Source organism: Ambystoma mexicanum, chromosome 7p (assembly GCF_040938575.1).
Source record: "Ambystoma mexicanum isolate Mex_15411 chromosome 7p, UKY_AmexF1_1, whole genome shotgun sequence".
NCBI classification, from domain to species: domain Eukaryota; kingdom Metazoa; phylum Chordata; class Amphibia; order Caudata; family Ambystomatidae; genus Ambystoma; species Ambystoma mexicanum.
The window spans coordinates 753018630-753032747 of NC_090939.1; the positions used below are offsets into that span (position 1 = coordinate 753018630).

General features: G+C 44.9%; 1 protein-coding gene across 2 annotated transcripts in view; it reads right to left on the reverse strand.

Annotated features, from left to right (window-relative positions):
* Window positions 1-6792: 6792 nt before the first annotated feature.
* Window positions 6793-14118, reverse strand: part of LOC138526301 (E3 SUMO-protein ligase RanBP2-like) — a 1824256-nt gene continuing 1816930 nt past the window's right edge. For both annotated transcript variants that reach the window (XM_069636876.1, XM_069636877.1), the window contains one exon: window positions 6793-7485. In XM_069636876.1, coding sequence (XP_069492977.1) covers window positions 7364-7485 — 122 coding nt within the window. In that variant the 3' untranslated portion in view covers window positions 6793-7363. The remainder of the gene's footprint in view (window positions 7486-14118) is intronic.

A 14118-nucleotide genomic window follows, 5' to 3' on the forward strand; every position in this document is an offset into this window, starting at 1 on the left:
CAGAGGGAGAGTTCCTGGGCTGGCTTGGCTCGTCCTTACTGGGTGGCTGGTCAGGCCCCCCATAGCGCATCATGGATAAGCCACCCCTCCTAAAAGATGACTTTAGTGCTTATATTGCTGGCTTCAGAAAGGCTGTGATCCAAACAGAAACTATTAGGAGGCAAAATTGTTTTCTCTATCTTGGAAATAAAAAAACATCATGCATGATGCCAATTCCAAAATGTAGACAGGGTGAAGTTCTACTGGCACTTCCTTCTGAGCCTTGGTTCTCCGACCTCTTGAAAGCTGCTCGGCTTAAACTTAGGCAGGCAGAGCGTAAATGGCGCAGAGCCTATGACCCTAATCTCAAAATACAATATACGGCCTGCTCTGTCGCCTATTCGTTAGCTATTGCTACCGCTAAGGAACAATATTTCACAAGGCAAATTTAATCTGCCTTATGTCAACCCAAAGCCCTTTCTTGGGCTGTTAAGTCTCTTACGTCTACTGCAACATTGATTCCTACTGTCTCACCTACCAAAGAACTCTGCGATGCTTTGTCGCAATATTTTGTGGCAAAAATATAGACTATTCGGACCAACATCTCGCTGGCGATTAATGCCACTACTGGCGCCAACAATCAGCCCGAACCGCAGAGCCCTGGGGGGGGGGGGGGGTGAGGGTCACGATGGTCTTTGTTCCCTATGTTCTCTCAGGATAGTGTGTTGACCGCTATTCTTAAGTTAAAATCGTGTGCTCCATCATCCGATGGAGCACACGATTTTAACTTAAGAATGCGGTACCCCTGTCGATCATGAAGAAGATTTCCCCTAACCTTTTGGTGGAAATTTCAGCTGCCATTAGCCAATCTTGCCAGTCGGGGCATATCCTGCCGGAGCTTAAATCTGCTTTCGTTATCCCTCTATTGAAAAATCCATCACTGGACCCCACCGTCTTGTCTAATTTTCATCCCATTTCTCTGCTCCCCTTCCTCACTAAACTCCTGGAGTCCCTGGTGTCCCCTTTACTTTCCACTTATCCTGAGTTCTCCTTCCTCCTGGACCTTGCCCAGTCGGGCGTTAGGCCCGGTAGGTGCACAGAGTATTCTGGTTTCAGTACAGGATGATATGGCCAGGCTTGTGGACTCAGGTGGGGTGGGCCCCCTGATCTTGTTAGATCTGTCAGCGGCGTTCGACACTGTCGACCACCCCATCCTGCTGGTAACAGGTAATAAAATTGCGGCAAAAATGTCACTGGTAAAAGTTAAAATAAATAAATACATTTTTGACCCGGTAAAGGTATACCTCATTATACCATTTAAGGGGACCAGGGTTTTGCAGGGTGTCCCCCGCTCCTCTTAAATGGTATAATGGGGCCAGGGGTTTCGGGGGTGTCCCCCACACCATTTACATGATTGTGGCAGCAAAACCACAGTATTTTTGCCGCAATATTTTGTATTCACTGCAATTTCTGCCACGATTTTAAGACATGGAACCATCATGCTGTCCCATCTTGCCCAGATGTGTATATCTGGGCAGGTATTAGCCTGGTTTTCTGGCAGACCGTACACAGACTCTTTCTATGCCCCCTTTTCTATTGGTCCCCCGCAATTTGACCTGCGGTGTGCCGCAGGGTTCCTCCTTGCCTCTGATTCTTTTTAATATATACATCTGGTCACTTATGTGTCTCATCCGCTCCTTCAGCATCAGGTGCTATTCTTATGCTGACGACACCCAGATCCTGATACGTTTGAATCTTGATCAGGCTGAGGTGTCGTCATGCCTTCGGAAGTGCCTGGCTGATGTGGGGGGGTGGATGAACCACAATTGGCTTAAATTGAACAGAGACAAGACTGAGGTTTTGGTGGTACGCTCCCCCCCTGACCCCTCACTCTGGGTGTTCTCTTTTTGGCCCCCTTCCCTTGGTCCTCTTCCTGCTCCGGCGGTGAAAAATCTGGGTGTGGTTCTCTCGGCGTCCCCGTCTATGGACGCCCAAGTCACCTGTGTGTGTCAAGCGGGCCATTTTCACCACAAACATCTGAAAAAAGCACTCCTGATGATTCCTGCTGTTCTCTGTCCTCCGGTTGTGGCTGATATGTTGCTTAGTCGGCTTGACTATTTCAACTCTATCTGGCCCAACCAAAGGGGCTGATCCTGCAGCTCCAGCGCTTTAAAAATCTGGCTGCACGGGTCGCTACAGGTACACCTTATGGAGTCCACATCTCACCAGTCCTGCGTGCCCTGCATTGGCTGCCAGTGGTCCAGCAGGTTAGGTTCAAAGTGTTATGTATTATCCATCGGGCATTACATGGCCTTGGTGCGGAATCTATCCGCACTAAGTTCACGCGTTATTATCCAAAACGCTGCCTGCGTTCTGCTTCTTCTAATTTGCTGTGCGTTCCGTCATCCCACCATGCGCGTATTGGGGGCCGTGCCTTCTCCATTTCTGCGGCTCAACTATGGAACTAGCTCCCTGTGTCTATAAAAGACCTATCTAATCATCTGGCTTTTAGAAAGGCTGTTAAAACCTATCTGTTTTAGCTCAGTGAGGCTATGGCTTGGCTGATCGCTTTGGCTCTCTAGCGCCGTGATACCCACGGGTGGCCGTGCGCTGCAAAAGGTCTCTTAACATAACATAATGTCAGCATTTCATGCAAAGTAAGACTAACTTCCATTACATGTTATTTATGATAACAGAGGACCTCAGATTTACACACATTTATTGGCAATGTGACAGTACACTTATTTTGATCAATTGTGTTTTTTCAATTAATTTCAAGGGTGTATGCACGATGGTCAATCGCAGGTAAGTTGTTAAGTTGTAGTGCCATTTTAAGTAAACTCCCTTCCCTTTAAATCTTGTTTCAATTATAGCTTTTTTCCATATAGCTTTGCTTCTGCAGTTGCTGAAATGTCTCTGCATTGTACATAGCAGCTATCAGTAGGCAGAAAATCCATCAGCGGAGGGTCAATCGGCATCTTCCCAAGAGCTAGCAGTCAGAATTCTTAGAATTAAACTCTTAGTGTGAACGAGGGCGGGAGGAACCTACAGGCTGTGATTGGTTGCAATCCTCAGCAGACAAAGTGGGATATTATTCTGGCAACCTGACAGGATGGAGGGCTCGGCTGGGAGTAGTCGTGTGCAGATGGGGTGATGGGTAGAGGTGGTGAACAGGAGCGTCACACATTTTAGATATTTGACAGGAAACTTAGTGAGCAAAGACATTAGCAGAGAGGGAGGAGGAAATGTAAAGCTTGGAAGATAAATGTAAGTTTGCGGGCGTGGTTTGTGAAGTAGGAGGATCTGGTAGAGTTAAGGGCAACAAGGGGATATTCCCAGGCTAGTAGTAGTTTGGGGGTCTGTGATTTACGCCAGGGGCGCAGGTCACAATGCATGTTAGTTTTGAGTCTGAATCCCAGAGGTGATCCAGGTCTGAGGATGCCGACACAATGGTGTGAATGTGGATGCAATATAGTGTTGGTCGAATGGCAACAAGTTAGAAAAGGCACATGTAAGGACGAGGCATGAATAAGAGGGAAGAAACAGGAGAGATGTCCTCACATCAAGGCAAGGGAGTCGTGCTTGAATTTCCTCTTCTTCATTGAACAGAGTAGAGGAGGAGTAAAGGAGTCAATGGGGATGTCAGATGAGACCAGTGAAGTAGACAGATAAGCAAGTTCCAACCAAAGTGGGTAGACTGTTCGGGGAGGAAGTAGAGGGAGCGGTCAACTAGGAGGGAGATAAGTTCAAGGTGGGAATATGCAGAAGGCTTGGGAAGGTTAAAGTCCCCCAGCATGACAATGGGGATGATAGTGGGAATGGACTAAAGGTGAGGGTTCAGTTCAGGAGGAGAGGAGATGAGATGGCCAGGGGGTCAACAGAGAGCCATAACAGGGAGAGACCTGGGAGGGAGACGTTGAATAGTGGCATATTCGGAAGAGCTGTCAGATGCGGGCAGTGGGACAGGCCTTATTGATAAAGAACTGAACTCCACCAAACTCCACCGTGTGCGGTAGACAAGGGGATACACGAGAATCTAGTACATCTAAATGTTTCTCAGAAAGTCACTGTGAAGCTGAGCTAAACTCAAATATGTTTTGCACAGAATACAATGTATGTTTTTTTTAAATGACGTGATAGCTATAAAGACGTCTAGGATTGCAACAGATAAGTGGATTTCCAGAAAAATAGTTCAAGGTAAACCATTTAGTCTTCCCAACTGCATTCATTTACCAAGTAAAACAGGAAAGAAGACTCTTCAGATGGAACGAGGAGATGGATTTGGACTGTATTGACTATGCTGGGGAAACTGAGGGGCTGCAAACTAATATTGTTCTATGAAATATCATGTGTGCAATTCTGCTCCAGTTTGTATGACATGCGCATTTATCCTTTTTGTCTGTTTTTTAAATGAGTGCCAATAAACTCTTCATTTGTCGGTCACAGGGGCTGGAGAAGCTAGAAGGATCCTGATCAGGGGGGGAAAAAGCTTCCCATTACCAGAGGTGGAGTTTCCTGTAGATGCAGCTCTCCCCATTCCACTGCCACAACGAGTTCCTTAGACAACCTCAGCTCAGTGAGCTATCGAGATGGACATAGGGCATTATAAAGTTTGTTTTCTTTCTTTCCTTCCACTTAAGAAAACTGTGACCAGAAATCGTCGGGCCACAACGCAGTACCAATCACCGAGCCTTTGTGAGCCACACAGTAAACAATGCATGTTTAAATGTATGACGTTAAAATATTGGGGCTGAATACTCCCCTCCTCATGGCACTGGGAACAGTTAAAAGCGGCCTCCGGCCGCCACAGCAGGCTATCCCGGAAAAATCTCTGGATTTTCAAATTGGCAAGTCCACCCCTGTCCCCACAAATATCTTCCAGTGACTGACCTAGGTAAAAAGGTGCTGTTTGTCAGCTATTTTTGGCTCTCTAGAAGTTTTTTATTACAACTCCCATCAACCCTAGCCATCATAGTCAACGGTAAAATAAATTATGAGAGTCGTAGTCCACAACAGCTGGGCTAGCTGTTGACTGCAGATACCTGTCCTGCAGGCAGTTCATTAACACCCTAAATAACTAAATAAAAGTAACACAGGCTTTTGTAATAAATCTGAATAAAACACCACAATGTGCATTCTATTAGGCTTTGTTTCCGATCATCAAGTCCGAAACTTCTTTTATTATTTATTTATTTACATTATTTTGAGCATTGCGGAACTAGCTTCGAGAGGCAGTGCAGCACTTTACAGCAAAGGGTGAATTGGAATGGTATCCGGTCATTGCATCGACAACCAAAGCATCGACAGCCATACCATCTAAAAATAACCATCTAAAAAAAGGATTTAATTTATTTTTTTAGATGGTAAATGGTTTAGTTTAATAAAAATGGGGTTTAAAAGGTAAAAAAAAGAGGTTGGGGGAGGGGGATGCCCCCATTTACAAAAAATAAATTAAAAAAATGCTTTTTTTTAGATACTTTTTTTAGATTTATTTTTTTAGATGGGATGGCATTAGATGCTTTGGCTGTCGATCCAATGACTACAAACCAATTGGAATACAGGTAAGGGGGTACAATCTACAGGAGGGTTGTGTTACATACAATTAAGGAGCAGTAATTGGGGATGAGTTGGGTTCAGCAGGTAGGTGGGTCGACAGCGTCTACTGTGCGTGAAAAACGTAGTCCATGAAGATCAGGGTCTTGAGCGCCTTTCTAAATTGAATGAGGGTGGGTGTGGGTCTAATCTTGACGGGCATGGGGTTCCACATCCTGGGGGTCGATTGAGAATGGCAGTTTTCTGTTTATTTGCAGCTCTCACCCGGCCGGGTAATGGCTTCTTGTGAAGCTTTGACGGCCAGAAAAAGTTACCTTGTCGGTTAGGAAAGAGCATGCAAAGGGACTGCTTTATAAATGATGGAGCCGGTCTTGAAGGAGACGCTTGCTTGTAGGGGCCAACCAATATAGTTTGCCAATTGTGGGTGTAATTTTGTCAAACTTGCGGGGTGCTTCGATGAGGTGGGCTGCTGCATGGAGGTCGTTTCCCATTGCTGCCAGGGTGGAGGGGGATAGACTAGTCAGTAGGTCGTTTCCACCATCCAGATGAGGAAGTTTGTTGATGATCTGGAGTGTGGATCGGAAGTTAATGTCTGAAAGGAAGGGCTTGATTCGCTGCAAAAGAGTGGATACCAACCTGTCTGGGTTTACTTTGCAATGGGCGTTTGGAAGGAGGGATTGCCAGCAATGTTGAATCTCAGAGGCTTGGCGCAAGTAGTGGCACAAGGCCCTCCAGGTTTTTGTTGGCGGACAATCAGATACGCATGTGGGGGTGTTCTGTGTGGTTTGTTGTTGGATAGGAAGAGGAACTCGTTTTCTCCTGTCAAAGAACAACCTGCGTTCAAAGAAATATATCTTAGCATGTGCTTGTGAAAATGTCTGGGCAAGGGAGGGGGTTAATGAGATCCCAAAAGGAGAATAAACTTTCATAGGGAAGATTAAATGGTTCAAAGTTGCAGATGGGAAAACTCGAACAGGAGCTGAACAAGATGGTCACTCAAGTGATTTCAGAAGGTAGAAAGTGATATTCAATGAATCAACAAATCTGCTATTTTATAGGTGGTGATGGTAGAAAGGGGCAACATAAGACTGGTAGCACTGTCCCTAAGTGAAAAAAGCTGAAGTTCATTTCATCTACTAAATGTCAGACAGACATTTTAAGAGTCAAAGCACTATGGATGGCAATTCATCACTTGGCAAGAATGTTAAGACATGCATTTTAAAACCAAAGATACTCAATGATCTGTTCTCACAATAAATGTTTGCTTTCTGACACTCGACTTTTATTGAACTTTATTTACATCAATCAACTTTTAAAATGAGAATTTGTATTGAAAATACTAAAGGCTCAACTTAGACAGAAGGACGATCCTAGGGTAAATGAATTTCACAGATACTTGATTACTAATTGCAAATAGGAAAATCAAACACGGTAGCTTAATATAAGATCCAAATGTGCTTGTTCCTGACGATCAACAACTGGAAATCCTCTTTGTGGAATATTGTGTCTGGTTGTATCTTCAATTACTGTCCGCTACAAGTGTCGATAACGGCCATACAATATTGACTTGGAAGGGCAGTGTGGCACTTTAATATAACCCAAATGTCCCCAATACGGGCTGCTTGGAAACCTATCAGAAGCAGTACAGGAAAGTTGTATAGTAGCTGATCATCTCTCAGGAACACTGTTAAAGCCACCACAACATCCAATGTCGATGACGCTAGGGTTTAAAGAGTGTAAAGTGATTTTTTTTTTAGGCCATGTTAATTTTACTTCCACTTAATATGTTCAATGCATAATGCCAGGTGGCAGGTTGCAGACCATTTCACAATTAAGACACATCCTCAAGTTCAGGTAAGTTCTGTTGACATTCCTGAAAGCGCTTCTGGAAGGAATTCATCAATTCTGGAGTTTTGAAGCGCGCTGAAAGTTGTTCAACTTTCCCTTCACCTTCTAAATAAGTTAAAAAAAATATATAGCGTTACATTCCTTTTCAGTTTAATTCATGTATATTTTTTCACTGACAGATTTGTACTTATACAGTTTACAGATTGCAAAGACACAGTTACAGATTTGAATAATGTTCATATCATAATAAAGTAAATAAAGTACAGAGTTAATTGTAAAAGCTAAGATTAATCATGGTTTAAAAGAAGATCAATTACATTTTGAAACCTTCACCGCCCCATCAATTGGTTCTTTAGAAACTGTACTCAAGCGGTTATACTCAGCCCAATAGTTGTAATATCTTTTGGAATACTTTTGAATAATTCTCAGAAGTATCTTAAATTCTGGCTTCATCCCTTTTCTACAACAATAAACATCATTTGAGCTTCATGATTTGTTCAATCCTTGTTTAGAACTTAATTCCCCAGTCTTATTACTACTAAGTTGTTTAATAGTCTTATTTGTACACTGTCTCATTTATGACTAATTACACATATCACCGTTTATTGCCTGAAGATATACAATTCTTCCATGCATGGACACTAATATCGATTCCTTGTGTTTATTATTGAACCTCCCAGTCGAATAGATTTCACTGAGATTCTTAATGGTACACTCTCAAGTCTAAGGCTCCTCTTCACACTCCCCACAGGTTGACAAGAACACCTTGTTATTTAATACATGTATCAAATGACCCCTCAAAACAATGACAATATTTAGTTTCCCCAACCAAAAGTTTCCAGTGGCTCCCTGACTGACCTGAAATGCCCAAGCTTAGTTCTCCTCGTGGTTGCGTTCCGTTCTAAGAAACGCGGCCGCCATTTTGAGTTGACATAAGTACACTCACATGGCTGTATGCCCCGCCCACTCTTTGATTGTGCCATCTAACACAGGGGTATCTCTTCTCTTAATATTGAAAGCAAATTTGTGCTCTAAAAAACAACAAGTATAATTTATTACGGGTTATCATCCCATTAAATGAAATCAAAAACGCCACAGTTTACCGTGCCACTCCCTCATAATTAAAGAGGATATTGGCGCTCCAAATTGTATTCATATCATAAATAATAGTAAGCAATCTTGATTAAACACTATATAACATAGTGGTAAGTCATAAGAATATAGAATTTACCGTACCACTCCATCATAAATAGAGAAGTTACTGGAGCTCCAAATTATATTTATATTAGAAATACTAGTAAGCATTGGTAGCTAGAGACTATGTAGCGTACTGGTAAGAGATAGGATTATGAAACTTGTATGATCCATCATCATTGTACTGATATACTTGAGTAAGTTAACCCATCTCATTATTAAAATGATTTCCATAGCACCTCCCACATCATGCTTCTAATTATTTAATTTCTTAGATTCAGGCAAATGGGAATTGAATTTTATAAAAAGGATCTTCATGGTCGCCATTCTCAGTTGCCCGAAAGTGGCACATCATTCTGGCTTCGGTTTGCCTCAGGAGGCGTTCCTTATTTCTGTCACGATGCCCGCTCCCGGGGAGCCGGCTCAGGCCCTGCGTCCCCGAAAGCGGACATCAAGTCCCCTGGGAAGGTCCCAGCAACCCCTTAGAGGGGCCCTTTGGACAGCGTCCTGGCGCCTATGGCGCCAGGCTCATTATGAAAGTGTTTGGGTGCACTTACCTGATGCAGACCATACTGCAGAACCCCGGCCTCCTTGAGGCCTGAAAGGAACTTCTTTACCTGTGGGACTCATTTACCACCCGGGCGTGGTCGGGGAAGGATACATACCTGATTGGAGGAAGGACACATTCTAGGAACTTCTTCCAAGGCTATTTAAACCACACCCAATCAGCCACACGTGCTTCGCGTTGTTCTGCATCTAGCAGCTGGACGCTCACCGTGTCTGCTCCTGCATCTTGACTTCTGCCACACCTGCCAGCATCCTGAATCACCTGCAAAGGAAGGGAACAAGAGAACAGAAGAAGGAAAAGGCCTCACCTGCTAAATCTGCATCCCAGAGACATTTCGCCGACAATCCAGAAAAGGAAGACATTTATCTTTAAAAGCACATCGCATCGATTGCTGCAGCGCCGCATTCTACTCACCTTTACAGGGCGCCTCCATGTTCAGCAGCGACCATCCGGATTCGCAGTCGCGCCCCCGCGCCTAGGGAGAAAAAGATAAGAACAAAGGTGAGAGAAAGAAGGGAAAAGGGAAGCTAAAACTCCATGTCAAGACTTACCTGTTGGGTCATTCCCTTTTCATTTTGGGTCCGCGCCGCATCCAGGCATTTTCGGACCCCATCCCCTAAGGGGAAAAAGACATCAGCGTTAATGAGTGAATGAAAAGACATTACCAAAACACTCATTAAAGACTTACCTGATTTCCACAAGGATTTCCCCGCTCACCTCGGGTCGGTGCCTGTTCCCCGGCATTCCGTACCCCGGCCCCTATGGGGAAAAAGACACTAGCATTAGAACATTAATGCATGGACACAAGGGGAACCACTTATAGAAAAACTTACCTGGAAGCCAAGCAAGTGTGGTTCTCATCCATCCGAAAATCCAGTGACGTAACTGGATACCAACGCGCCCCTGCATCAGAAGCAGGATGGAGAGCTCGTCCTTCCAGACCCTAAGGTGAGACGCTACGGGGAAGTACAGAAGGGTTTTGAGGAGGGTGAGAGGGGTAAGTGGGAGGCCGATTGCATTACCCCGCAGACAGTTAACCCCCTATTCTCACCTACAGAAGGATACTTCTGCGAGTCAGACAAGCCAGATCTGGGGCCCGGTCCAGTCCGTCTTCCGAACCCTGCGCATCACCTTAGACAAGGTCACAGCAGCGCGAACCAGGCCAGCGCCCCCGTGGGATACAGGTGAGCGTTACAGAACGCGAAGACTTCCTACAAATTCCCACCCAGGCGCTATGGAAACTTCTGAGACTGATCAGTTGGCCCAATTACTGGGGGAATTACGGGCCGAAGTACATGCCGCTCATCAAGAGACTAATGCCCTCAAGAGGGAATTAATAATGTCAAAGGAAAGAACTGATGACCTGGCCAGACAGCTTTTGCAAGGTCAAGCTGGACAAACTCCTCTACCCTGTTCCGGAGGGAACCACGCTCCTGTGGTTCCCAGTAACCCTGTGCAGATTAATCTACCTGGAAACATGCCGCTAGCCCCACCTGAACGCTTTGCTGGGGACCCCAAACGATTTGCCGTATTCATGAATCAGTGTCGTTTGCACTTCCTATGCAGACCTGGGGCCTTCCCTAATGATCAGACCAAAGTAGCCTTTGTATTGTCATATCTCAGCGGCTGCGCTGCCGATTGGTCAGTTCCACTGGTTACTCAAGATGACCCGATTCTCCGTGATTTTCAAGGATTTCAAGCAAGTATGGAAAGGTTATTTGCTCGACACTCTCAGGGGCAGGCTCTGGATGACGAACTTCTATCCCTGCGACAGGGCAATCAGGACCTCCTATCCTATATTGCAACCTTTAATAGACTAATTGTGGAAACGGGATGGCCAGAGGATAAAAGAATCACGTTATTTTATCGAGGTCTACGCAGAGAACTTAAAGATGTCTTGGCCCAAGTTGTAAATCCGCCCCAAGAATGCACAGAATATATAGACTTAGTGGTCCAATTGGATCACAGACTTCAAAACAGAAAAACAGATCGGTCCAGGTTTGAGACCCGGGTGTTGGTCAAGACCCACGCTAACCCCAAGGGAGTTGATGTCTCTGAGCCTATGCAAATTGGAGGGGTTAAAGAACCCTTAACTCAAAAGGAACGTGAAAGGAGGCGGCAGTTAAAATTATGTCTTTATTGTGGGAACTCTGGACACTTTCTACGAGATTGCCCGGCAAAACCGCCCCGAAAAGCGGTAGGAGCCGCTGATAAAAACCATGAAGACTCTGTTTCGTGAAACGACTCAGCCCGACAAGCGTAGGGGTCCGCTTGCCGAGCTTGAAAACTAACTCTCAGACGTCGCATTTCATTGTGCCAATGGTTCTCGTAGATCCAGAAAAGCCTAAGCGGTTGCATGCAATAAAGGCATACATCGATAGTGGGGCTATTGGAAACTATGTGGATCGTGAATTGGTCTCTAGGATTAACCTCCCTCTCCGTCCTAAAACCAGCAAAGATGTCATCACCACAGTCGATGGAACTGAAATTGCCTCTGGACCGGTAACACATTCCACTACTGAGGTGACTCTTATTGGTCCGGACGGCCATCGGGAGGCAGTTGTGTTTGATGTAATCAAGGCTCCACAATTTCAGGTTATTCTTGGAATTCCTTGGTTAGAGACACATAATCCTCGAATTGATTGGCGAGCTAAGAGAATAACCTTCCCGGATTGTGCACAAACCTGCTACCCAGAAAATCTGAAGATTAGTCTAGCATCTGTAACCTCTGCCTCCATGCAACTACCTCCGGAATACCAAGACTTTCAGGACGTCTTCCAAAAGGAACAGGCCAACACGTTACCTCCCCACAGATCGTACGATTGCCAAATCGATCTGGTGCCCGGTGGACAACCCCCTTCTAGCAGGATTTATGCCCTTACTGAACCTGAGAACCTGCATTTGAGACAATATTTGGATCAATACCTAGCCAATGGTTTTATTCGCCCGTCAAAGTCCCCGGCATCCTCGGCTTTGTTCTTCGTGCCCAAAAAAGAAGGCGACCTTAGAACTTGTATCGACTACCGCGCATTGAACCAGATAAGGGTTAAAAACCGTTACCCTCTGCCTCTGATCCCTGAACTCCTTGACCAGGTGAAGGACGCTTGCATATACACAAAGTTAGATCTCCGAGGGGCATATCATCTGGTGCGAGTAAAAGAAGGCGACGAATGGAAAACAGCCTTCCGTACAAAATATGGATTATTCGAATACCAGGTAATGCCTTTCGGGTTGTGCAATGAGCCTGCTGCCTTCCAATTCTTCATGAATGATGTCCTTCGGGAACTCATTAATGTTTGTGTTGTCGTCTATATCGATGACATTCTAGTGTACTCCTCTTCGGAATCTGATCACAGAAAACACGTTAGGGCAGTTCTGGAAAAACTGCGCCAACACAAACTATTTGCTAAACTGGAGAAATGTGTTTTCCATACCACAGAAGTTGAGTTTCTCGGTTTCATCCTGACACCCAAAGGAGTCCGAATGGACTCAAGAAAAGTGGATGCCATCCTCAAATGGCCATCACCTAGCTCTGTAAAAGGGGTTCAAAGCATGCTCGGCTTTGCCAATTTCTATCGCAGGTTTATCCCAGAATTTTCACGCATAGTACAACCCATTACTGCACTCTTGAGGAAAAATAAACGTTTTGAATGGTCTGAAGAAGCCGAGTAGGCCTTCCAGGATTTAAAAGCTAAGTTTACCTCCGCACCTATATTGAAACACCCACGTCCAGATCTCCCGTATGTCGTCGAAACTGACGCATCCAGCCTAGCCATGGGAGCAGTTCTGTCTCAAAGAGATCCTGAAACCAACCAACTGCATCCCGTAGCATTTTGGTCCAGAAAATTCTCGGCACCAGAGATTAATTACGCAATCACTGACAAAGAACTGTTAGCCATAAAGTCCGCTTTTAAAGCCTGGCGGCATTACCTGCTTGGCGCTCGACATACCATCACGGTGATCACTGATCACCGGAATTTACAGTATTTGAAAACCGCCAAGGCTCAGTCATCACGGCAGCTCCAATGGGCTTTGTTTTTCGCTGAATTTGATTTCGTGATTACCTATCGACCTGGCTGCAAGAACGGCAAAGCAGACGCCTTATCCCGAATTGGAATGGGAGAATCTGATACAAACTCAGAACCAGTACCAATAATTCCCGAACAGAGAATTCTAGGCATTACTTCGTTACAGACGCTTGAAGACATTCAAGTCAGAGTGAAACAACTCCTGGACCCTACAGTCCTACAGGATTGGATACAAAAGGGATCAGACTTTACCATAGATAATGGTTTACCTTATTACCAAGGACGCTTATTCCTGCCGCACAAGGATTAACACGAACTAGTTATTTCAGGTTATCATGATACATTAATAGAGGAACTCCCCGGTATTGCCAAGACAATGGAAAAGGTGAAACGACAATTCTGGTGGCCCTCTTGGCGAAAAGATGTTAAATCTTTTGTGATGTCCTGTGGTGTTTGCGCCCAAAATAAAGGTCAAAAGAAAAGACCAGCCGGTCTCCTTCAACCTCTAGACATACCGCCAGCACCCTGGCACACCCTATCAATAGATTTTATTACGGACTTGCCTCCTTGTTCGGGATACAATACCATTCTGGTAATTGTGGATTTGTTTTCCAAAATGGCCCACTTCATTCCTTTGAAAGGTTTACCTTCAGCTTCTGTCCTAGCCAAAGAATTCCTCGAAAATATTGTTCGGCTACATGGATTCCCATCTATTCCAATCTCTGACCGGGGAAGCCAATTCATTTCCCACTTCTGGCGCAAATGTTGTCAAATGGCACAAATCGACGTAAGATTATCGACCAGTCACCACCCTCAGACCGATGGTCAGACCGAGAGGACAAATCAGACCCTTGAGCAGTACTTACGGTGTATGTTACAGCAATCTGAAAGCAACTGGAAAGACATTCTTTGGATAGCCGAATACGTATATAATAATTCGATACACTC